The sequence below is a fragment of the Monodelphis domestica genome, chromosome 7 (genome assembly GCF_027887165.1).
Source record: "Monodelphis domestica isolate mMonDom1 chromosome 7, mMonDom1.pri, whole genome shotgun sequence".
NCBI classification, from domain to species: Eukaryota; Metazoa; Chordata; class Mammalia; order Didelphimorphia; family Didelphidae; genus Monodelphis; species Monodelphis domestica.
Window position 1 is genome coordinate 228,910,716 of NC_077233.1, and position 17,897 is coordinate 228,928,612.

The window sequence follows — 17,897 nt, forward strand, 5'->3', positions numbered from 1 at the left end:
ACTAGCTATAGCAATAAAAACAAAAATAAATTGGAAGAATTAGAATAAGAAATGTGGGAACAAAACTATCAATCTTTGCAGATGATACCATAGCATACATAGAGAACCTCAGAGAATTGACCAAATAACTAACAGAAACAACTGACACCTTTAGCCAAGTTTCAGGATACCAAGTAAACCCACATAAATTAATAGCATTTCTGTTTACCTCCAACAAAGTCTTAACAGCAGAAGATAGAAAAGGAAATTCCATTAAAAAGAACTCTTAAACAATATAAAATACCTGGGTTATACCTACCAAAACAAACTCGGCAATTATATGAACACAATTAGAAAACAAACACCTTTTATACAAATAAAGTCAGACCTAAACAACTGGAATATTAGTTGCTCGTGGATAGGCTGAACCAATATAACAAAAATGACAATCCTACCTTAATTAGTTTACTTATTCAGTGCCATACCAAACTACCCAAAAACTATTTCCTATAAATAGAAAAAATAATAAAATTCACCTGGAAGAATAAAAACAAGAATATCAAAGGAATTAATTTTGAAAAAAAGAAAAAAGAAAGGGGCAACTTAGCCATACCTACTATGATCATTAGAACAATCTGGTACTAGAAAAGAAATTGAGTAGTGGATCAATGGATAAGTTAGGAAATCCAACCAGTAGTTAATGATTGTAGGGACCTAGTGTTTGATAAACCCATATACAAACTTTTTTGGGGAAAAACTCACTATTTGGCAAAAATTGTTGGGAAAGCTAGAAAATAGTATGGCAGAAACTAGGCATAGACCAATATCTCACACTATATACCAAGATAAAGTCAAAATGGATACTTCATCTAGAAATAAAAGGTGATACCAGAAATAAGTTAGGGGACCATAGAAAAGTTTACCCATCAGACTTACACTAGAAGAATTTATGACTCAATGAGACATAGAGAACATTACAAAAAATGAAACAGATAATTTTGAATAATGCAACCAACATTAGAAGGGAAACATCAAACTGGGGGGAAATTTTTTTTTTATAGTGAGTGTCTCTGAAAAGGCCTGGTTTCTCAAATATATAGAGAACTGAGCCAAATTTAAGAGTTGAACACATTCCCCAATTGAGAAATAGTTAAAAAGCTATGAACAGGTAGCTTTCAGTGAAAGAAATTAATATAGTGTTATGGGGGGCAGCTGGGTAGCACAGTGCATTGAGAGTCAGGCCTAGAGACAGGAGGTCCTGGGTTCAAATGTGACCTCAGACACTTCCCAGCTGTGTAACCCTGGGCAAGTCACTTAATCATTGTCTAGCTCTTATCACTCTTCTGCCTTGGAACCTATACACAGTGTTGATTCCAAGATGGAAGGTAAGGGTTAAAAAAACAAACTAGTTATATGAAAAATGCTTAATGCAAATTTAAACAACTGAGTTACTACCTCATACCTATCAGATTGGCTAATATGACCAAAAATTAAAATGATAATTGTTGGAGGGGATATGGGAAAAAATTGGGACACTAATACACCATTGTTGTAGGTATAAACTGATACAACCTTTTTGGGCAAGGAACCATGTCCCAAGGGCCATAAAACTATATATACTCATTGACCTAGCAATACCACTACTGGGTCTATATCTCAAAAATGTCCCATAGATAAAGAGAAAAGGATATACTATTACAAAAATATTTATGACAGCTCTTTTTATAGTGGCACATAATTGGGAATATTTATCATTTGGGCAGTGACTGAAAAAGCTATGACATATGGTTGTAATGAAAAACTATTGAGTCATAGGAAATAATGAACAGGATGATTTTAGAAAAACCTGGACTGACTCATATGAACTGAAGCAAAATGAAGTGAACAAACAGCACTAGTAGGACAGTGTATGTAACAGAAGTATTGTAAAATGATCGACTAAAGGACTAAACTATTAGCAAAACAAGGTTCCAAGATAACCCTGAGGGACTAAATTTTTTTTAAGTGCTGTCTCTAAAGCCAGAGAAGGAAGTAGTGGTTGAAATGTTCTAAAAACAACGAAAAATGAACAAAAATTAGAGTTCTTTATAATTCAATTGCTGCTTCTTGGGAAAAAGTATTTCAAAATATTTGAACTACTCTTTTAACACTATTTATTAAAGACGAAGTCTCCTTTCCTTGGCAGTAACAGTTTTGGAGTGAATTAGTGGTTTTTCTCCCTTATTTTTCCCCATGTATTTTGTGCAGTTAATTTTCTTATATTACCTGATTCCCCTTCTCTCTTCCCTGTTATTTTAGCTCTTATGTGAACACAACTATCGTTTTCTGTTCTTTTGTTTATATAAAATTCATAGGTCTGAACATTTTGTTGATTTTTTTCCCCCTACAGCTTTGACAACTATTCTGCCAATGTTATGGTAGATGGAAAACCTGTGAATTTGGGTTTATGGGATACAGCTGGCCAAGAAGACTATGACCGATTACGTCCTTTATCCTATCCTCAAACAGTAAGAATTATATATATACACACGCTCATGCAGTATAAATATATTAATTTCTTCAATAGCAAATGGAGTTACCAAAAGTTTACCTTTGAATTGGTTATATTGTTATTATTGATCCTGTCTTAAATTCTCCTAGAGAGTTTTAGCAGTGATCATCAAAGTGCAGTATGATTTCATTGATATTTAACATAATGGGTTTTTGGTATATTATAGCTTACAAGATGCTGATTTGGGTAAGGTTACATTTACAGTGTAACAATGTAGTTCTATAGAATTGATATTGTACTTAAAATGAAAATGTTTAAATCTTAGGCTTAATTTTTTTTCTACAAAAATTTGAAAGATATGAACTATGTATTTAATTATTATTGTATATGTTCCCTTTTAAATTTTAAAAAGAGACAGGTCAATACAAAACCTTTAAATGCTGCATTATATTGCTCACTCTTCCTATCATTTACAAATTGGGTTTTTGAATAGCTTTCCTGCTTTTTAAAAAATTCCCAATTGCTTTCTTAGGAAGAAAACATTCTACAATTGCAGAATCTATTGCTTTTAAGAGCTAGATTGCCATTTACTCATTTCTGATGTATGCAGGTGCTTAAGTGACTAACCCTCTTTGCTGGGAAATTTTTTTTAAACCTTATTAGCATTTTAAAAAATTACTTGCCTTTAGATTTAATTTTACTCTTGGTAGTATTCTGGAAGGAGGCTTCTGAATGGCTATGTAAGAGTTGACCCTGGGATTTAATACTGGTTAAAAAATTAAGCAAGTAGGAAATATTCTGTGGCCTATTGTGAACTAATTGTAAAATTTAGTTATATGACTGTTGCCTCAAGTCCCACATAGAAATAATTTTCTATCCTGCCATTTCTCTGAACTTTACTTTATTTCTCCTCCCATAGTTTAAACTTCCCCATTTTTAAAAGAAAAACAATGCTTTTTTATTCACTGTATTTAAAACAAATTGGACAGATAATGGATAAAAATGTTTATTTTTACAAGAACTATTTTCTTTTCTAACTCTACCAATCAAATATTTGAGATAAATGTATGACGTTATACTAGTTTCTCAGGGCAAGACAAAGAAGTTTGGTATTCTTCCTTGATAAAGAGTTTAAAATTTAGTTGGGGAGGAAGTGTTTAAAAAATGAAGAGGTAGAAACAGTGATGACATGAGTGATGTCAGACAAGGATTAAGGATTATAGAAATTCAGAAGGGGAGCTCATGTTGTCCTAGGCAGTGATGATGAACCTTTTAGAGACCAAATGACCAAATTTCAACCCTCATGCTCATGTGAGCCCCTTACCTACCCTAGACAGGGGAAGGAGGATGTACTCCTGTTGGGCTGCTGGGAAGAGGGGTGGATCATGTGAGAAATATCCTCCTCCAGTAAGCAGCCTACTCCAATATACATGCCATAGTTTTGCCAACATGGCATAATTAGTAAAGACTTTAGTACTAGAAGGTTTAGGTTGGATCTTAAAATATGGGTGTAATTTGTTAAAATTCACCTTTATTTTATCTTATTTTATATTCAGATCCATATTCTCTTCCTCCTCCCATCACTCCTCCCACCTACCTGCCATTGAGAAAGCAAGAAAAAACTCCTTTTACAAACATCAAAATAAATTATAAATTCCATGGATAGGATTTTAATAAACTCAAAGGACAATAATTTTGGAAGAGAACACATTTTAAAAATGAATTCTCCCAACAGTAATCTTTTTTTGCATCTTGCTTGAAGAGGTCTTGACCATCAAATAAAGCTTTTTTTTGTATTATGCAACCTGAAGCTCAGCTGTTTTAACAATTATCTTTGAGGGGGGGAGAGGACTTGTACTAAACAACACTTAATCCATTTCAAGAATCTTTAATTGAATCAGTGTAGGGTTATTTCCCAACTGACAAATTCCCAATCCCTTTGTAATTTATTTAGACTGTCTTCAAGAGCTGCCCCCCAATTTTTTTTTTTGTCATCCTATTAGTAGGCTGGAAATGCGACAACAGCTGAACAGACAACTTCTCAGTGGGACCAGCCCTGTCAAAGCTTTTCCAGTTTGACAGGACCTCTGAGATAAATTGCCCTTTGAACTGGCATAATCTTGTTACATCTACTCTGACTAAAGCATTGGAAAAAAAGAATTTAAATTGTGGAAATGGTTAAAATTTCTTCAGAATGATTTGTAAAGTGCTGTACATATTTAGCTACCTAAATACTTTATAGGCATAACTATACCTAAGCACCTGTTATACCCCAAAGGTTGGAAGAAGGGTTTAGAAAATCTTGTAACAATTCCTATTGTTAATCAAATATCTTACACTTGGGTTTTAAAATGAACTACACAAGTATAGGATTGTAGAAGGCATGGCTACCGAATTTCATCTGAAAAAATCTAGGAAAGTAATCTAGGAAAACAAGCTTTATGTTAATGAACTAGACATATAATATGAAAGCCAAGAATTAGACAGCTGCTTCCACTGTGGATAACACAAGGCAAAGCATTTTAGCAGTCACCTTTTCCAGCTCTCAAGAAAGGCCGTTGATGCTGGAGACTAGAGAGAAAAAGAGACTCTTTGAGAGTTAGTTGGTACCTTCCCAAGTGGAGGGCTAAGACCCTGGAGCCAAACAGTAGTTGGTCTCAGCTGTTTTTTATGCTGTCAGAGACAATTCTCTTTTTCTGGCTGTAATTCCTATGCCTTGGAGTTTTCCACAGCCAACTAAAAGAACCATTAATTCCCCTTTGTTGTCAGCTCTGTTGCTACTGGTAGAAGGAAGTCACTGCTTTATTTTTTATCTATTGCACTGTTCTGTCCCAAAGAAGTATTCTTCTTAGCATTATAATGTTTTTTTAAACCCTTGCCCTCCACCTTAGAATTGATACCATGTATTGGTTCCAAGGCAGAAGAGTGGTAAAGGCTAGACAGTGGGGTTAAATGACTTGCCCAGGGTCACACATCTAGGAAGTGTTTGAGGCCAGATTTGAACCAAGGACATCCATCTCTAGGCCTGATTCTCAATCCACTGAACCACCCAACTGCCCCCCATTCACATGTTTTTAAAAGAATTTTGTAAAGTTCAGGGTATTATACTCCTAAAAGGGGAATGTCACATGAGAAAAATTAGTGTATACTATGACTCAGTCATGGCTGGATAAGAGTGAGTTCCTTTAAGGTAGATGCTTACAATCAAAGATATCTTAGCAAACCTCCCAACTTGGATTCCAGAGAGCTTTCAGGTGAGCAATATGTATAGTAGCAGCTTTATACATATCAGGTAATTTAGCATTCCTTACAAAAATATCCTAATTGATTCAAAAATTATATTTAAAACGGGCATCAGTCAGAGGCTAGTCCTATGGCCCAGTCCAGGTCTAGACTAGGATACCCTAGATTTGGTTGACAAACCAGAGGGTTGCCTAAGAATAATTTTTACATTTTTTAAATACAATGGAACTTTTATTTTAAAATGTTAAATCAGTCTTAGCTCTTTAGGCTCTAATTTGCCAACATCTGTCCTGGACTTAAAAATAAAAAGTTTTTTAAACAATCATTTTTTAAAATCTTGAGTTCCAAATTCTGTCCCTCCCTCTGTCTTGAGAAGGTAAGCAATTTTTGTATCAATTATACATTTGAAGTCATGTAAAACATTTCCGTATTAGCCATGTTGCCCAAAAAACCCCCACAAACAACAATAAAACAATAAAAATAAGGTTTTTAAAAATATGCTTCAATCTACATTCAGAGTTAATTTTCTTTTTGGACGTGGAGATCATTTTTCCAGTCCTTTGGAATTGCCCTTATCAGATTAGCTAAGACTTATATGAACTGATTCAAAGTGAAGTGAACAGAATCAGAAGAACATCACAGTAAAAGCAATATTGTAAGGATGATAAACTGTGAAAACTAAGGCTTATAATATTACAATATTCTATTCACTTCACTTAGAATTAGTTCATATAAGTCTTACCAAGTTTTTCTGAACCTGTCCAGCTCATCATTTCTCATAGTACAGTTCTCTTATGGGGGTCTCCTTGATTTCCAATTCTCTATTACCATAAAAAGACCTGCCCAAGATTCTTTCACTTCACTTTCTGCCCCATCTTTCTTTTTCTTTCATGCCCTTATTATGCCATTATGCATATTATTGCAGTTGCTGCAACAGCCTGTTTTTGACTTCTCATGACCTTTCTGAAAATAATTTTCATATTTTAAATTATTTAATTATATCCTTAAAAATATTTGGGGAGATCAGACTTAGATTCAGGAAACCATTGCACTTATAGGATTTTAATATAGTACAAATTCATCCTGATCCTCATGCTATAACTTTACTTATAATCATAGGGGAAATCACCTACATTGTATGTATGAGCTATGTAGGATGGATCGTTGATGATATAAAGTTAGATTCTCAAAATTAAATTTTTTTTACTTGGGACTTTTTGGATACTTTCAGAGATGTTAAACAGAGACCCACAAGACTAAACAAGATTAAAATGTCATTTTTATTTATATTTAACAATTTTTTAAATTAAAAAAAAAACAAAGTCACTGTAATCTGTGTGTATCCTCAGAATTTAGTGGCTCCTATTTTTGAGTTTGACACCACTGCTTTAGTTAATATTGCTTTTAGGCAAAAGCTACAATGATTTGACGTAATACTATTTATTTAAAAAAAAAAAACAGGGAAAATGGGTAAATTGAAATGTAAAAAAGCTCTGTCACTATTCTCTACCCTGAAAGGGACATATCACTTTTCGGGAAGTAAAAATAATTATCCTATGACTCAGCATGCTGGCCCTTTTTGTTCTGGGACAGTCACTTAAGTTAAAGGTAAATTGGCAAGCCTCCTGTTTCAGATTCCAGAGAATATATGGGTAAACAGCATGTGGAGCAGATACTTGATGAATCAGGAGCAAGTCTTCATTGCAATCTTCTCCCTTCCAGGCTCTTTGTCTTTACAGTTATTCCAAATGTTCAGAAAATAGTGATACATAAAATGGGAAAAGGAAGCTTATTCTTTCCTGTTTATAGCAAATGCGTTATTTCTCAGGTTTTTCCCCTCAAGTCTGATTCAGGGTATAGAGGAACTCTTATGTTTCATCTCTTGGGGAAGTTCCCCCTCCCCCCCAATTTCAGACTTTTTTTGTAATTCATATATAACAGGTGATAAAATTCCATGGGCATGGTTTTTTGTGAACAATCACATCAATTATATAGGCTGCATAGCTCTTCACACATTTCTAATTTCTTGTTGCCACTAAATAAAGCATTACATTTAGACAGATTGTGTTATCATGAAATTAAGTGATTTATTTTCTATCAGTCCATGAATAATAACTTATATAATGCTTCACATACATTATTTCACTAGATTTTCAACAACACATTGAGACTAGATAATGGGTTTTATAGAGGAAGAAATGGAAACTCTGAAGAGTTAGGTAAATTATGCAAGGTTGGATCACAAGTGTTAAAGCCAGGGAGAGCAAATAATTCTCATTGGAGAATTGGAGAATCCAATCTTTATAATGAAGTGAATAATCTTATAGTGTGAGAGACAGCACTATATGTTAAATCTGAGGAGCATGCCAGGGCATTTGATGTTTGTCCATCCTTGTTTAAATGACCAAAGTGGATAAAAGATGCCAAAGGTAACATGAATTAAAATTTTTTACCAAATGGAATACTTTGGATCTTAATTTGTTGGATATGTGTCAACTGAATTTTATGTGAACTAGAATTTATGGTGTTTGAGTAACATGACTGAAAATATGAGAGCCTTTAATTCAGTGCTGTCAAATTCAAATAGAAACAGATCTCTGACCAGCGTTGTTGACTTGGAAAACCATCCTATTTTGTATTATATTTTTATTTATTTTGTTAAACATTTTCCAATTACATTTTATTGTAATTCAGCATAGTGGGGCCAGTTTGATACCTCTGAATTAGTCTACTTATTTCTTTCTATCCCGAACCATATCTGAAAGCTCAGATGATTAGAAATCTTAATAACAAAAGTCCCCCAAGCATGTTTTGATAATATATTCTTTTAATCCATACTAGTGTTTATCCCTTTTGTAAATATAATTTAAATCCAACATAGAGCTTTTATATTTCTATTTAAATATAGTTTTCTGAGAAAACTTTTTGGTATACTGGGTTATCCCTAAAAAGAAGGGTCTCATAGGACCATAATAGGTTTAGGGTTAGAAGGATTCTTAGAAACTATTTATTCCTATTTCCTTCTTTTGCCTAGAGAGGTTAAGTAAGTAAACTTTCCCCCAGGGCCATATAGCTAGTTAAGTATCTGGGGTGTACTGGCTGGCTCAACAAGCATTCTTATCTTCTACATTATTCTGCCTTTCTTTTTCCAAACTAATTCTAGTTCCTTTATACTTCTCTCATAGGTCTTTTATTTCCCTATAAATTATTTATAGTCTTCCTGTCCTTTTTGTCTACTGTGACTATTAATGTTTTCCTTCCCCTTTCCTGAGACCCATCTTAGTGACAGTTTTTTGTTTTGTTTTGTTTTTAGTTTTTGGAAAGGGAAAAAGCACAACTGATCAAACTCTGAAAACTTGTGCAATTGTATAACATGATGACCATACATGCTTTTTTGGCAGAGTGGTTTTTTCCCCCTCCCCATAGTTTTATTTTGTGCATCTTTTTTTTTAATGTATTTCTTATGAACAACAAATTGTAGGTTTTGTTTTGTATTCAGTCTGTTACTTTTTCTTTTTGTTGGATTGTTTAAACCATTTATATTTAAAATTATGACTTAGGTTTATGTTTTTCTCCATTTGTCTTTAAAATTAGGGCAGTAGTACATTTTTGTTTTTATTTTCCCTCTTCTGTAATCATGTTCTTTTTTATTTGGATCTTTTAAAAAAAGGTCCTGTTTCCACTGACTCTCTTCCCTTCACCTCTGAACCCTTTTTCTAATTTGTTACCCCTTTCCTTTTAGAGTTTTATTTGTTAGTTTGTCTCTTCTACTTTTATCTGTTTATTTCTTTTTTCCTCTTAGGTAAATTTCCCCTTTCCTTTCCTCTCTTTCAGCTAGTACTGTTTATTAGGTTTAAAATTTTTTCTTTTTGTGTTCCTCTTTCAATAAAGAATTTCTTTCACTTCATTTTCTATCTTCTCTTTCTAATGGTCCCAGTAGTCATCAGTTCTCTTTCTTTCCCTTTATTCTTTATACAGTCAAAGTTTCCAAGGTATCATTTTAGGCTCTGCCCTCTAGATACCTTTTGCCTCTGTCTTTTAGGGATTACCCCATGGATTACCCTTTTTTTCCATTGTATCTCACTCTCAGAACAATGCCAATTATTGGAGAGGTCAGATAGGATATTGCCCCCAGGAGTCCCATCTTGGTGGCAACCCCCCTCAGGCACCAAATCTCCCCCTAAGTTTTGTCCAGTGTTAAGGTCCTCATTTTCTTTTGCCAGACTCATTCATCAGTGCAACTCCTCTTCTATCCTCTAAAGTAAGGCCTCCTTGCCTTGCCTCCCTTTTTCACTTTTTCCTCCTCATCTACTCTTTGAGGTCCATATATTTTGCTTGCATAATTATCATATTTTCTTTTAATGTTGTCTTTTGCTTCTTTGAAGTTGTCTTTCACTTTTGAGTATTTGGACTCCCAATCTATTATTCTCTCTTTTGTTTCTTTGGTGAGGTTTGCCAGTATAGATTCAAAATTTTCTATTCATTATTTTTGTTGTGCAGGATATAAAATTCTCATTTCTCTTTTTACCACTCAGGAACATCATGCTATGGTTCCATATTCTCCAATTCCAAAGGGTCCTCTTCCCATTAAGTGTTGGATCACTGTCCTTCATTTTGCATTCTTTATTCATAGATGCTTGATTTGATTTACTAGATATGGAGGTCATATTTACTTCTATTGCTATTTTTTGTTGTTGTTTCATTATCTGTTTGTGTTCAAGGTCTTTAAGATTTCTTCATAGGATTTTTGATGTTTTCAGTTGTTCTTCCCCCTCATCTTTTTCCATTTTTACTTATTGCTCACCTTAACTTCCTCTCCTGGTTGTATTTTCATCGGGAGAAATCTTCACCTCTCATGCTGGCAGTTTAATTTACCAGCCTAAATCTCTGCCTCAAATTACTTTTAGGGAATCTTTTTAGGGAGACTATAAGGAAGAACTGACCCCAGCTGGATTCTCTGTCCTTCCCTCAGACTTGATGGAGTTCTCCACAGCTCCCCACATTCACTCTCTTGTCTTGGTGACCTCTCCCATTCTCCCATTAGTTCATTGACTCAGAACTGACAGTTTGGAGCCAGCTTCCCTGGGACCAGTAGTTCAGATCTACCAGCTGTTCGGAGATTTGCAGCATTAGTGCTTCTGTATTACAGCTTCTTGTAGGCTTTGCTACTGAAGTGCTGTGACCAAGATGACTGTCCAGGCTTGAACAAACTTTCACAGCCTAGAACCAAGGAGGCTCTGGCATTGGAAAGAAGAAAGTGGTGGAGCAGGGGTTTAGGGGCAGGTTTTGATGTAAGATTATGTTGTGTCCTTGAATCTGCTTAGAGGCTATTGAGGCCTTGATGTCAGAAGCATGGGGATGAAGGAGGAGTGCTGAACTCAGGGTTTTGAGTTGTGTGATTTATTTTGCTTTTTAACCTTCCTTTGGATTCTCAGTGTCATAAACCGTGAAGACAACTGGAGTCGATTTGGCACATAATTTTTATTGGGGAGATTTGTGAGATCATGGGGATTGGAGAAAATGTTTAATTCTCCAACTTTTGACCTTTTCAAAGCATTTTCAGATCTCTTATCAGTGGGTAGTATTATTCCCACTTTATAAATGGGAAAACTAAAGGACAGAGTAAGTAAGTGACTTGCCATGGGTGACAATAAGCAAGGCCTTCTGAGCCCATTAAGTGTTTAACTGGACCATGTTTAATGAATCATAGAATTTAAAGCTGGAAGGGACCTTAAAGGTCATCTAGGCTAACTTAATCTTTCTTTGTGTCATGAATGAATCCCTTTTTCAGGACTAGGAAACTCATAGACCTATCTCAGAATAATGCTTTTAATGCATAAAATCTGAACATATGATTACAAAAGAAACCAATTATATAGAAATACACTTATCAAAATATTAAAAACTAGTTCATGAATTCTTATGTTAAGAAGGCCTAAGCCCCACATTTCACAGATGAGGAAATTGAGGCCTAGAGAGAAGAAATGACTTGTCCAATGTCACACAGGTAATAAATGGCAGAACCAAGATTTGATCCTAAGTTCTCTGACTTTGGCTATAGCCTTTCTCATGCTACCTGTTCTCTTGGTCTGTTTTGCTTTGCTACTTATATAAATATCTAACATTTGCATGGTTCTCTTAACTTAACAGGATGCTTTACATATGTTATCAATATCATGATGATATTTACTTTTTAGAATATTATTTCTAATCAAAACAATCCCGAGGTTTTACCTCACACTCAGTAAATGTATAAAGATGACAAAAAAATTGAAATAGTCCATGTTGGAGAGGCAATGGAAAGACAGATACACTGACATGATGGAGCTATAAATTGCATCACCATTTCTGGAAAACAATTTTCTATTAAACTAGGAAAGTGACGGCAGTAGAGGGAGAGTCTTTAAGTAGCATTGGGAGGCAAGAAACAAACATTCCAACTCCCAAGACTAGTTGAATGTGGGGATGTGAAAGAAGGAATATCCAGAATGTATGCCTTAAGTCAGTTGTCTCAAAAAGACTAGCCTAGTCTATGGGGCTCCTGCTTGGCAGACCCAATATTGTAGTGTTTTCATGTCCTTTGAGAAGCACTAATTGAAGTCATAGGTAAAAAATATGGGCCCTGGCTTTTTTAACCCACCTGGAAAACAATTATTTTCCTCCAACTGACGCTTTCAAAGTAAACCATATTTTCTTAATTGCCTAGAGGGATCTGGGTAGTGTAATGGCTAGAAAGAGCACTGGGCAAGTCACTTAATTTCTGTCTGCCTCAATTTCCTAAATTATAAAATGGCATTGATAATAATAGCACCTACCTGCCAGGGTTGTTCTGAGAATATTTGTAAAAAGTGTTTAGCATAGTGCCTGATACATAATAAATGATTGTTTATTTTCTTTCTTTCTTTCCCTATTTGTTGGTGGACACATAGAAGGATTTTTGAGAGAGGAAAAAAAAAACCTTATGAAGAAAATATATTAATGTAAAAGTTAAAATAAATTTTATGTGGCTGATCTGGGACAGGTAATTCTAAGACTTATTCCTCAAATCTTAATATTTAAAAAATAACTTTTAGAAAAGTAAAAGAGCAGGGGAAAATATATGGTTGGCTAAAAAGAATAATAACATCGCAGAAGGCTAATTTGCAATAAGCAATAAGAAAATTGTTCTCTTTTGTCTGTCTCCCTTTTTAAGGGATTCCACGAATGAGTCAGGGTTCTGTAAGGATTCTTGAATAGAAGGAATGAAAGAGCAGAGTTTAGCCAGAATTTCAGAGGTCAACAATACTCTTCAAACTTGGTACAACTTCTTCTGGAACAAGAGAATTTTCTAAGGTAAAAGATTCTCTTCCCAGAGAAATAACTTGAATCCATTGTAATAGGCATTGGAAATATGTCTTAATGTAATGGTCTGTTTAGATTTAAAGAAGAGAGAGCTCCCACCGATAAGGACTTCCCTAGTAAAGTTTCTGTTAAAACAAAGGATGTAGAGTAGAATGTGTCAGACTGTGATAAAAACATTCGTGTCTCTTTTGTTCTGGTTCAGGGACATACATATGAAATGTCTTCCTGAGTGTTGGATTTTTAACAACTTAGGAGCATATACCAATTACAAACAAACTAGATAAGGACATACATACGAATTGGTACAATTCCTTAAACTTTCAGCTCCTGGTGACTAATTCTGTTCAGTCATTTCCCCCTTCACCCTGGAGGTGGCCTGATTATTTGTAACTAGGAAATAGTTTAGTAAATAAAGTTGAATTCTTAGTGGAAAAAAATGATTCATTTTCATTATTGTATTTCCTTTCTCTTCCTCCCCTACCTCATTAAATTTAAAGCAGCTTTAGTTAGAAGGTCAAAGAATATGGTTGAAGAAGGTAGACAAAAGCAATGTTAAATTACAGTGACTCATCTTAAAACTAGGGTTTATGCTTATATCAGAGTACTTTGGCAAATAATTTCAAGAAAAAAAATTTTTTTGAACAAAGTCTTGAAAAAGAGAACCACGAATGTCAAGAAAGGGAGCTCAGAGATAATCATCATTTTACAAATAAAGAAGTGGCCATCACATAAGACGAAGGTGCACTTGGCCATGTAGAGTCTACCAGGCAGAGACCTAGTTATTTCTTTATCAAGGGTAAGTAAGCCATGCGTTCTGTGGTTGGGGGCAAATGCATATCTTCATTAAAACAATATTGAAGATCAGAATCTTGCTTCACTTTTTCCCTCTTCCATAACTCCCCTCCCTTATTTGTTCATCTATGTCTACCTACTTTTTAAGGCTTTGTTATAGGCAGCTGGTAGTGTGGTGGCTAGAGTGCTGGGCCTATAGTCCAGAAGACCTGAGTTCAAATCCAGCCTCAGGTGCTTACTAGCTATGTGGCCCTGGAAGGAAAGTCATTTCTGTTTGCCTCAGTTTCCTCAACTGTTAAATGAAGATAATAACAGTACCAACCTTGTAAAGAAGATCAAAAACGGTATTTGTTAAAAGCACTTAACATAGTGCCTGACACATAGTAGATACTATATAAATGTTAATTTCCTCCCTTCTCCCCCTTTATATCATAAGAGATACTATTGTATGGTTTAATGGGGGTAGATAGCCAAGATGGCCTCACTTTGAATCCTTCTTCTGCTATAAATGGACTGTAGGACCTTGGACAAGACCTTGAACTGTCATTATTCCAGACAACTCTCTCTCAAACTAAGTTAGAGAAGAGTTGCCAACTCCATTTGGTGGAGGGAAATTCCACCAGAATTTCTTTATCCTGATGGAACCAGAGATTCAGGATCCCAATCCACCCTTACCCCAACCCTCTCAAATTGACTGCCCAGTAGTTGGGAGATTCAGATCCAATGTTTTTTGTATGGGAGAATTGGGGTCAGATGAGAAAAGTTCTGAGAAAGAACCACAGGTAAGAAATTTCCTTTAGTATATTATTAAACTTAAACCAAGTTCTCATGCTGTTATTAGGTTGGAGGCACATATAGTAAGGATATATCCTCCAAGGTGAAAGACGAACCGATCGCCGTATGTAAAACTTTCAATTTAAGTTTCAAGCTTTATCTTTTCCCTATTTCACTTAGTAGGACAGCTTCCTGAGCTTCAAACCCCTTGAGTGTTTTATATTTAATTCATTCAAGGGTTATTGTTTTTGGAAATGAAAAATCAATTGTATTAAAGCTTTCCTTGAAGAATAATGATTTTCCAAATAATCGTAATTAAAGCACTTACAGCTTTAATTCCTTTATAATAAAAGAAATTATGTTAAAAGAACTATTGAATAACCTGTATCTCCTATCCATTGAAGATTCTAATATGAGGATGGGTGGGGGGAAGTACAAGGAATGGCAAGTAATCCAAGCAAGCTGTGAAACTTTAAGATGGCCATAGATTTGGAAGAATGAAAAGCTCGGAGCATAACTCATATTAACACATTCTTGCTTTACCTCCCTTTCTCCTTTGGTGTCCTGGTTATGGTGATATACTGCTCTGTCTATGAATGACATTGGGTGATGAGTGCTTAGCCATGCAGGTGTGGTAAACTAACCTAACTCTGCTTTGAAATGATGCACAATACACCTGAATGCTGAAACACTGCTTGGATTCTTTGAGAGCTTGTGCATGCTCTGGGGTTTTTGTTTCGTTTTGTTTTTAATGATTTACAGAAAACCATACTTGGATGAGATTTTCCATTTCCTTTCAGGTACAAGATTTCAGTTGGATTGTTTTGAGAAGTGACTTTAGGAAAAGACTTTAATCAATTGAACTTTCTTGCAATAATACCATTGACAGAATAGTTCAGGGGCTTTTTTCCTCATGGTTCATTTAATATAGAAATGTGGGTATTCATATAAATGGGCCAACTTAACTGGTATGGTCCCTGCCTGTTTTATATGTTACAGAAATTTTCCTTGTCGTGTTGTTTTTTATGGAGGTATTTACTTTTATTTTTTATTCAAAAAGTGCATAAGAATGTAAGTTCTTCAAAGACCATTGATTGGTACTTTTGGAGAGGTTTGGAACACAATAAATAAGATAGTGAAAGAAAATGCCAGGGTACCCAGGTAGTAGCACAGTAGATAGAGTACCAGATCTGGAGAAACCTAGGTTCAAAAACTAGCCTCAGACATTTCCCTGCTGTGTGACACTGGGCAAGTCACTTAATCCCAGTTGCCTAGCTCTTTATCAAGAAGGTGAGGATTGAAGAGAAAAGAAAAGCCATAACTTTCCCTTTACTCTCTTCTCCCTTTGCCAACTCTGTACTTTATAGGACAAGATAGCCTTGATAATACATTCTGCCCAGAAGAACTTTTAATTAGGACAAAATATGAAAACTAAATTTACCTAGCACATGAGTGGGAGCTTATTTGTAGATGACAGCTGTATGACACCCTTAAAGGGAACTAAACTTCAAGAGAAACAGACTAGATTTCCTAGTGCTTTAAAGAATAATTTGTACAAAGGACTATGCAATACTTTCCCATGGTATTCTTTCCTTTTTCCTTCATATTCTTAGCCGTTTACTTTCAAAAATGATGGGTTGGTTTTGAGTTTCAGTTTGAAAGGACCTTTGGTTGCAACAGAATTCAGTGTTTATCCATGTGTTCCAGGGTATGAAAATGGCACACATGAAAAGTAGACTAAGGAGGTCCTTCCTCTGGGACCTATTTGATTTGACTTGACCTCTCCAAAGGTTTATTTCCATCCTTTCTCCCCCCTTTTAGGTTAATGAGAGTAATTTCATAGATATACAACGTTCCAGTTTATAAAACTATTACAAATGAATGGTGCACGCTGCAAACACAACTTCTACTGATTTGCTTTCTGCAGTATTAAAGAATTGTTCCTTAATTGAAGTTTTTGTGACTTTTTTCTAAACTTCTTTCCTTTGTGTGTGTGTTTTTTTAATAGGATGTATTCTTAATTTGCTTTTCCCTTGTGAGTCCTGCATCATTTGAAAATGTCCGGGCAAAGGTAAGGAGGAAAGTTTAGATTAATTAGTATTTTGCCTTTGGGATTATTTTTAGCTACTAATGGTAATTTCTGGAAGAAATGCTTTTGAAACCTATATACCATTATGAGTTATCAGATACTGCTTTGGTAGTCCTTTACACTAAGAGGAATGTTGTGTTTCATCATAAAGGAAGGCACCTGTGGGACTACATAACTCAGAGATTCACTAAAATGTGATAGTTGTAAAAACCAGTGAACAGTCTGCTTGAAGAAATTCCCACTGAGGGAACTTATTGGGGATGAGAAGTATCCTTCCAGAGAAGAGAAATACAAGTTTCCATCCTTAGGAACTGGGAGTTGAGTCTCAATACCTTTGTTATTGTGCCTTAAAAAAATACATTGACTCTGTAAAATGACTTACTTGTAGGTTGATGTATGTTCCTCAAAACTAAAGAGGGGAACTAGTTTCCTTCCTGGGGTGTCCCAGCACACCTAACTAGATTTTGTTCAGTGATAGGTTCCCTCCACTCTCACCCACCCAAATGTTGAGTCAGGTTTCCCTGACCTGATAATCCCATAGAATCCTTTGTTTTATGAAGTTTTAAGAAAACTTAATTCTAGTAGATTGTAATGTTTCTGATCTAGTGAAAATAAGGTACTTTTTCCTTAACAAAAAATCTATGATTTAAGGTGAAGATGAATAAGGATTAGTCTTTTATTTTTGGAACAGACTACACCTTTGTTATCGACCCATGTGAAAATTAGGGACAAAGCATTGAGTGGTGGTACAGCTTGCTAGCATTTGGAACCCCAGCTCCTGCATCAAGCAGCTATGCCAATTTAATGCCAGACTAAGGGGATTAATAAACTCTACATAATGCAATTTTCCTTTTTTTTCTCCCAATTGTCTAGTGGTATCCCGAGGTGCGACATCATTGTCCCAACACTCCCATAATTCTTGTGGGCACCAAACTTGACCTTAGAGATGATAAAGACACAATTGAGAAACTAAAGGAGAAGAAGCTGACTCCAATTACCTACCCACAGGGCTTAGCCATGGCAAAGGAGATTGGTATGCAGTCTTCTGTTTACATTTTCTGGCTACCTTGCACAATTTCATTGTAAATAGGGGGCTTGGAGAATTTATTTGCCTGATTATAGCCAAATCACATTTTCCAATGTAGACATCAAATAACAAGCTTGTCTGTGTGCCTGTTGACATCATTA

The 17,897-nt window shown here is 35.1% G+C and overlaps 2 protein-coding genes across 11 annotated transcripts in view; one reads left to right on the plus strand and one right to left on the minus strand.

Moving 5' to 3' along the window:
- Positions 1–17,897, minus strand: part of LOC103102040 (small integral membrane protein 10-like protein 2A) — a 154,098-nt gene that overhangs the window by 132,361 nt on the left and 3,840 nt on the right. The gene's annotated exons all lie outside the window — the stretch shown is intronic.
- The window catches only part of RAC1 (Rac family small GTPase 1), a 57,893-nt gene that overhangs the window by 38,227 nt on the left and 1,769 nt on the right, over positions 1–17,897 (plus strand). For 3 of the 5 annotated variants that reach the window (XM_056804364.1, XM_056804362.1, XM_007498256.3), the window contains 4 exons: positions 2,369–2,486; positions 14,688–14,744; positions 16,629–16,691; positions 17,583–17,742. In XM_056804364.1, coding sequence (XP_056660342.1) covers positions 2,369–2,486; positions 14,688–14,744; positions 16,629–16,691; positions 17,583–17,742 — 398 coding nt within the window. The remainder of the gene's footprint in view (positions 1–2,368; positions 2,487–14,687; positions 14,745–16,628; positions 16,692–17,582; positions 17,743–17,897) is intronic. The other 2 variants (XM_056804365.1, XM_007498258.3) reach the window with 1 other exon arrangement.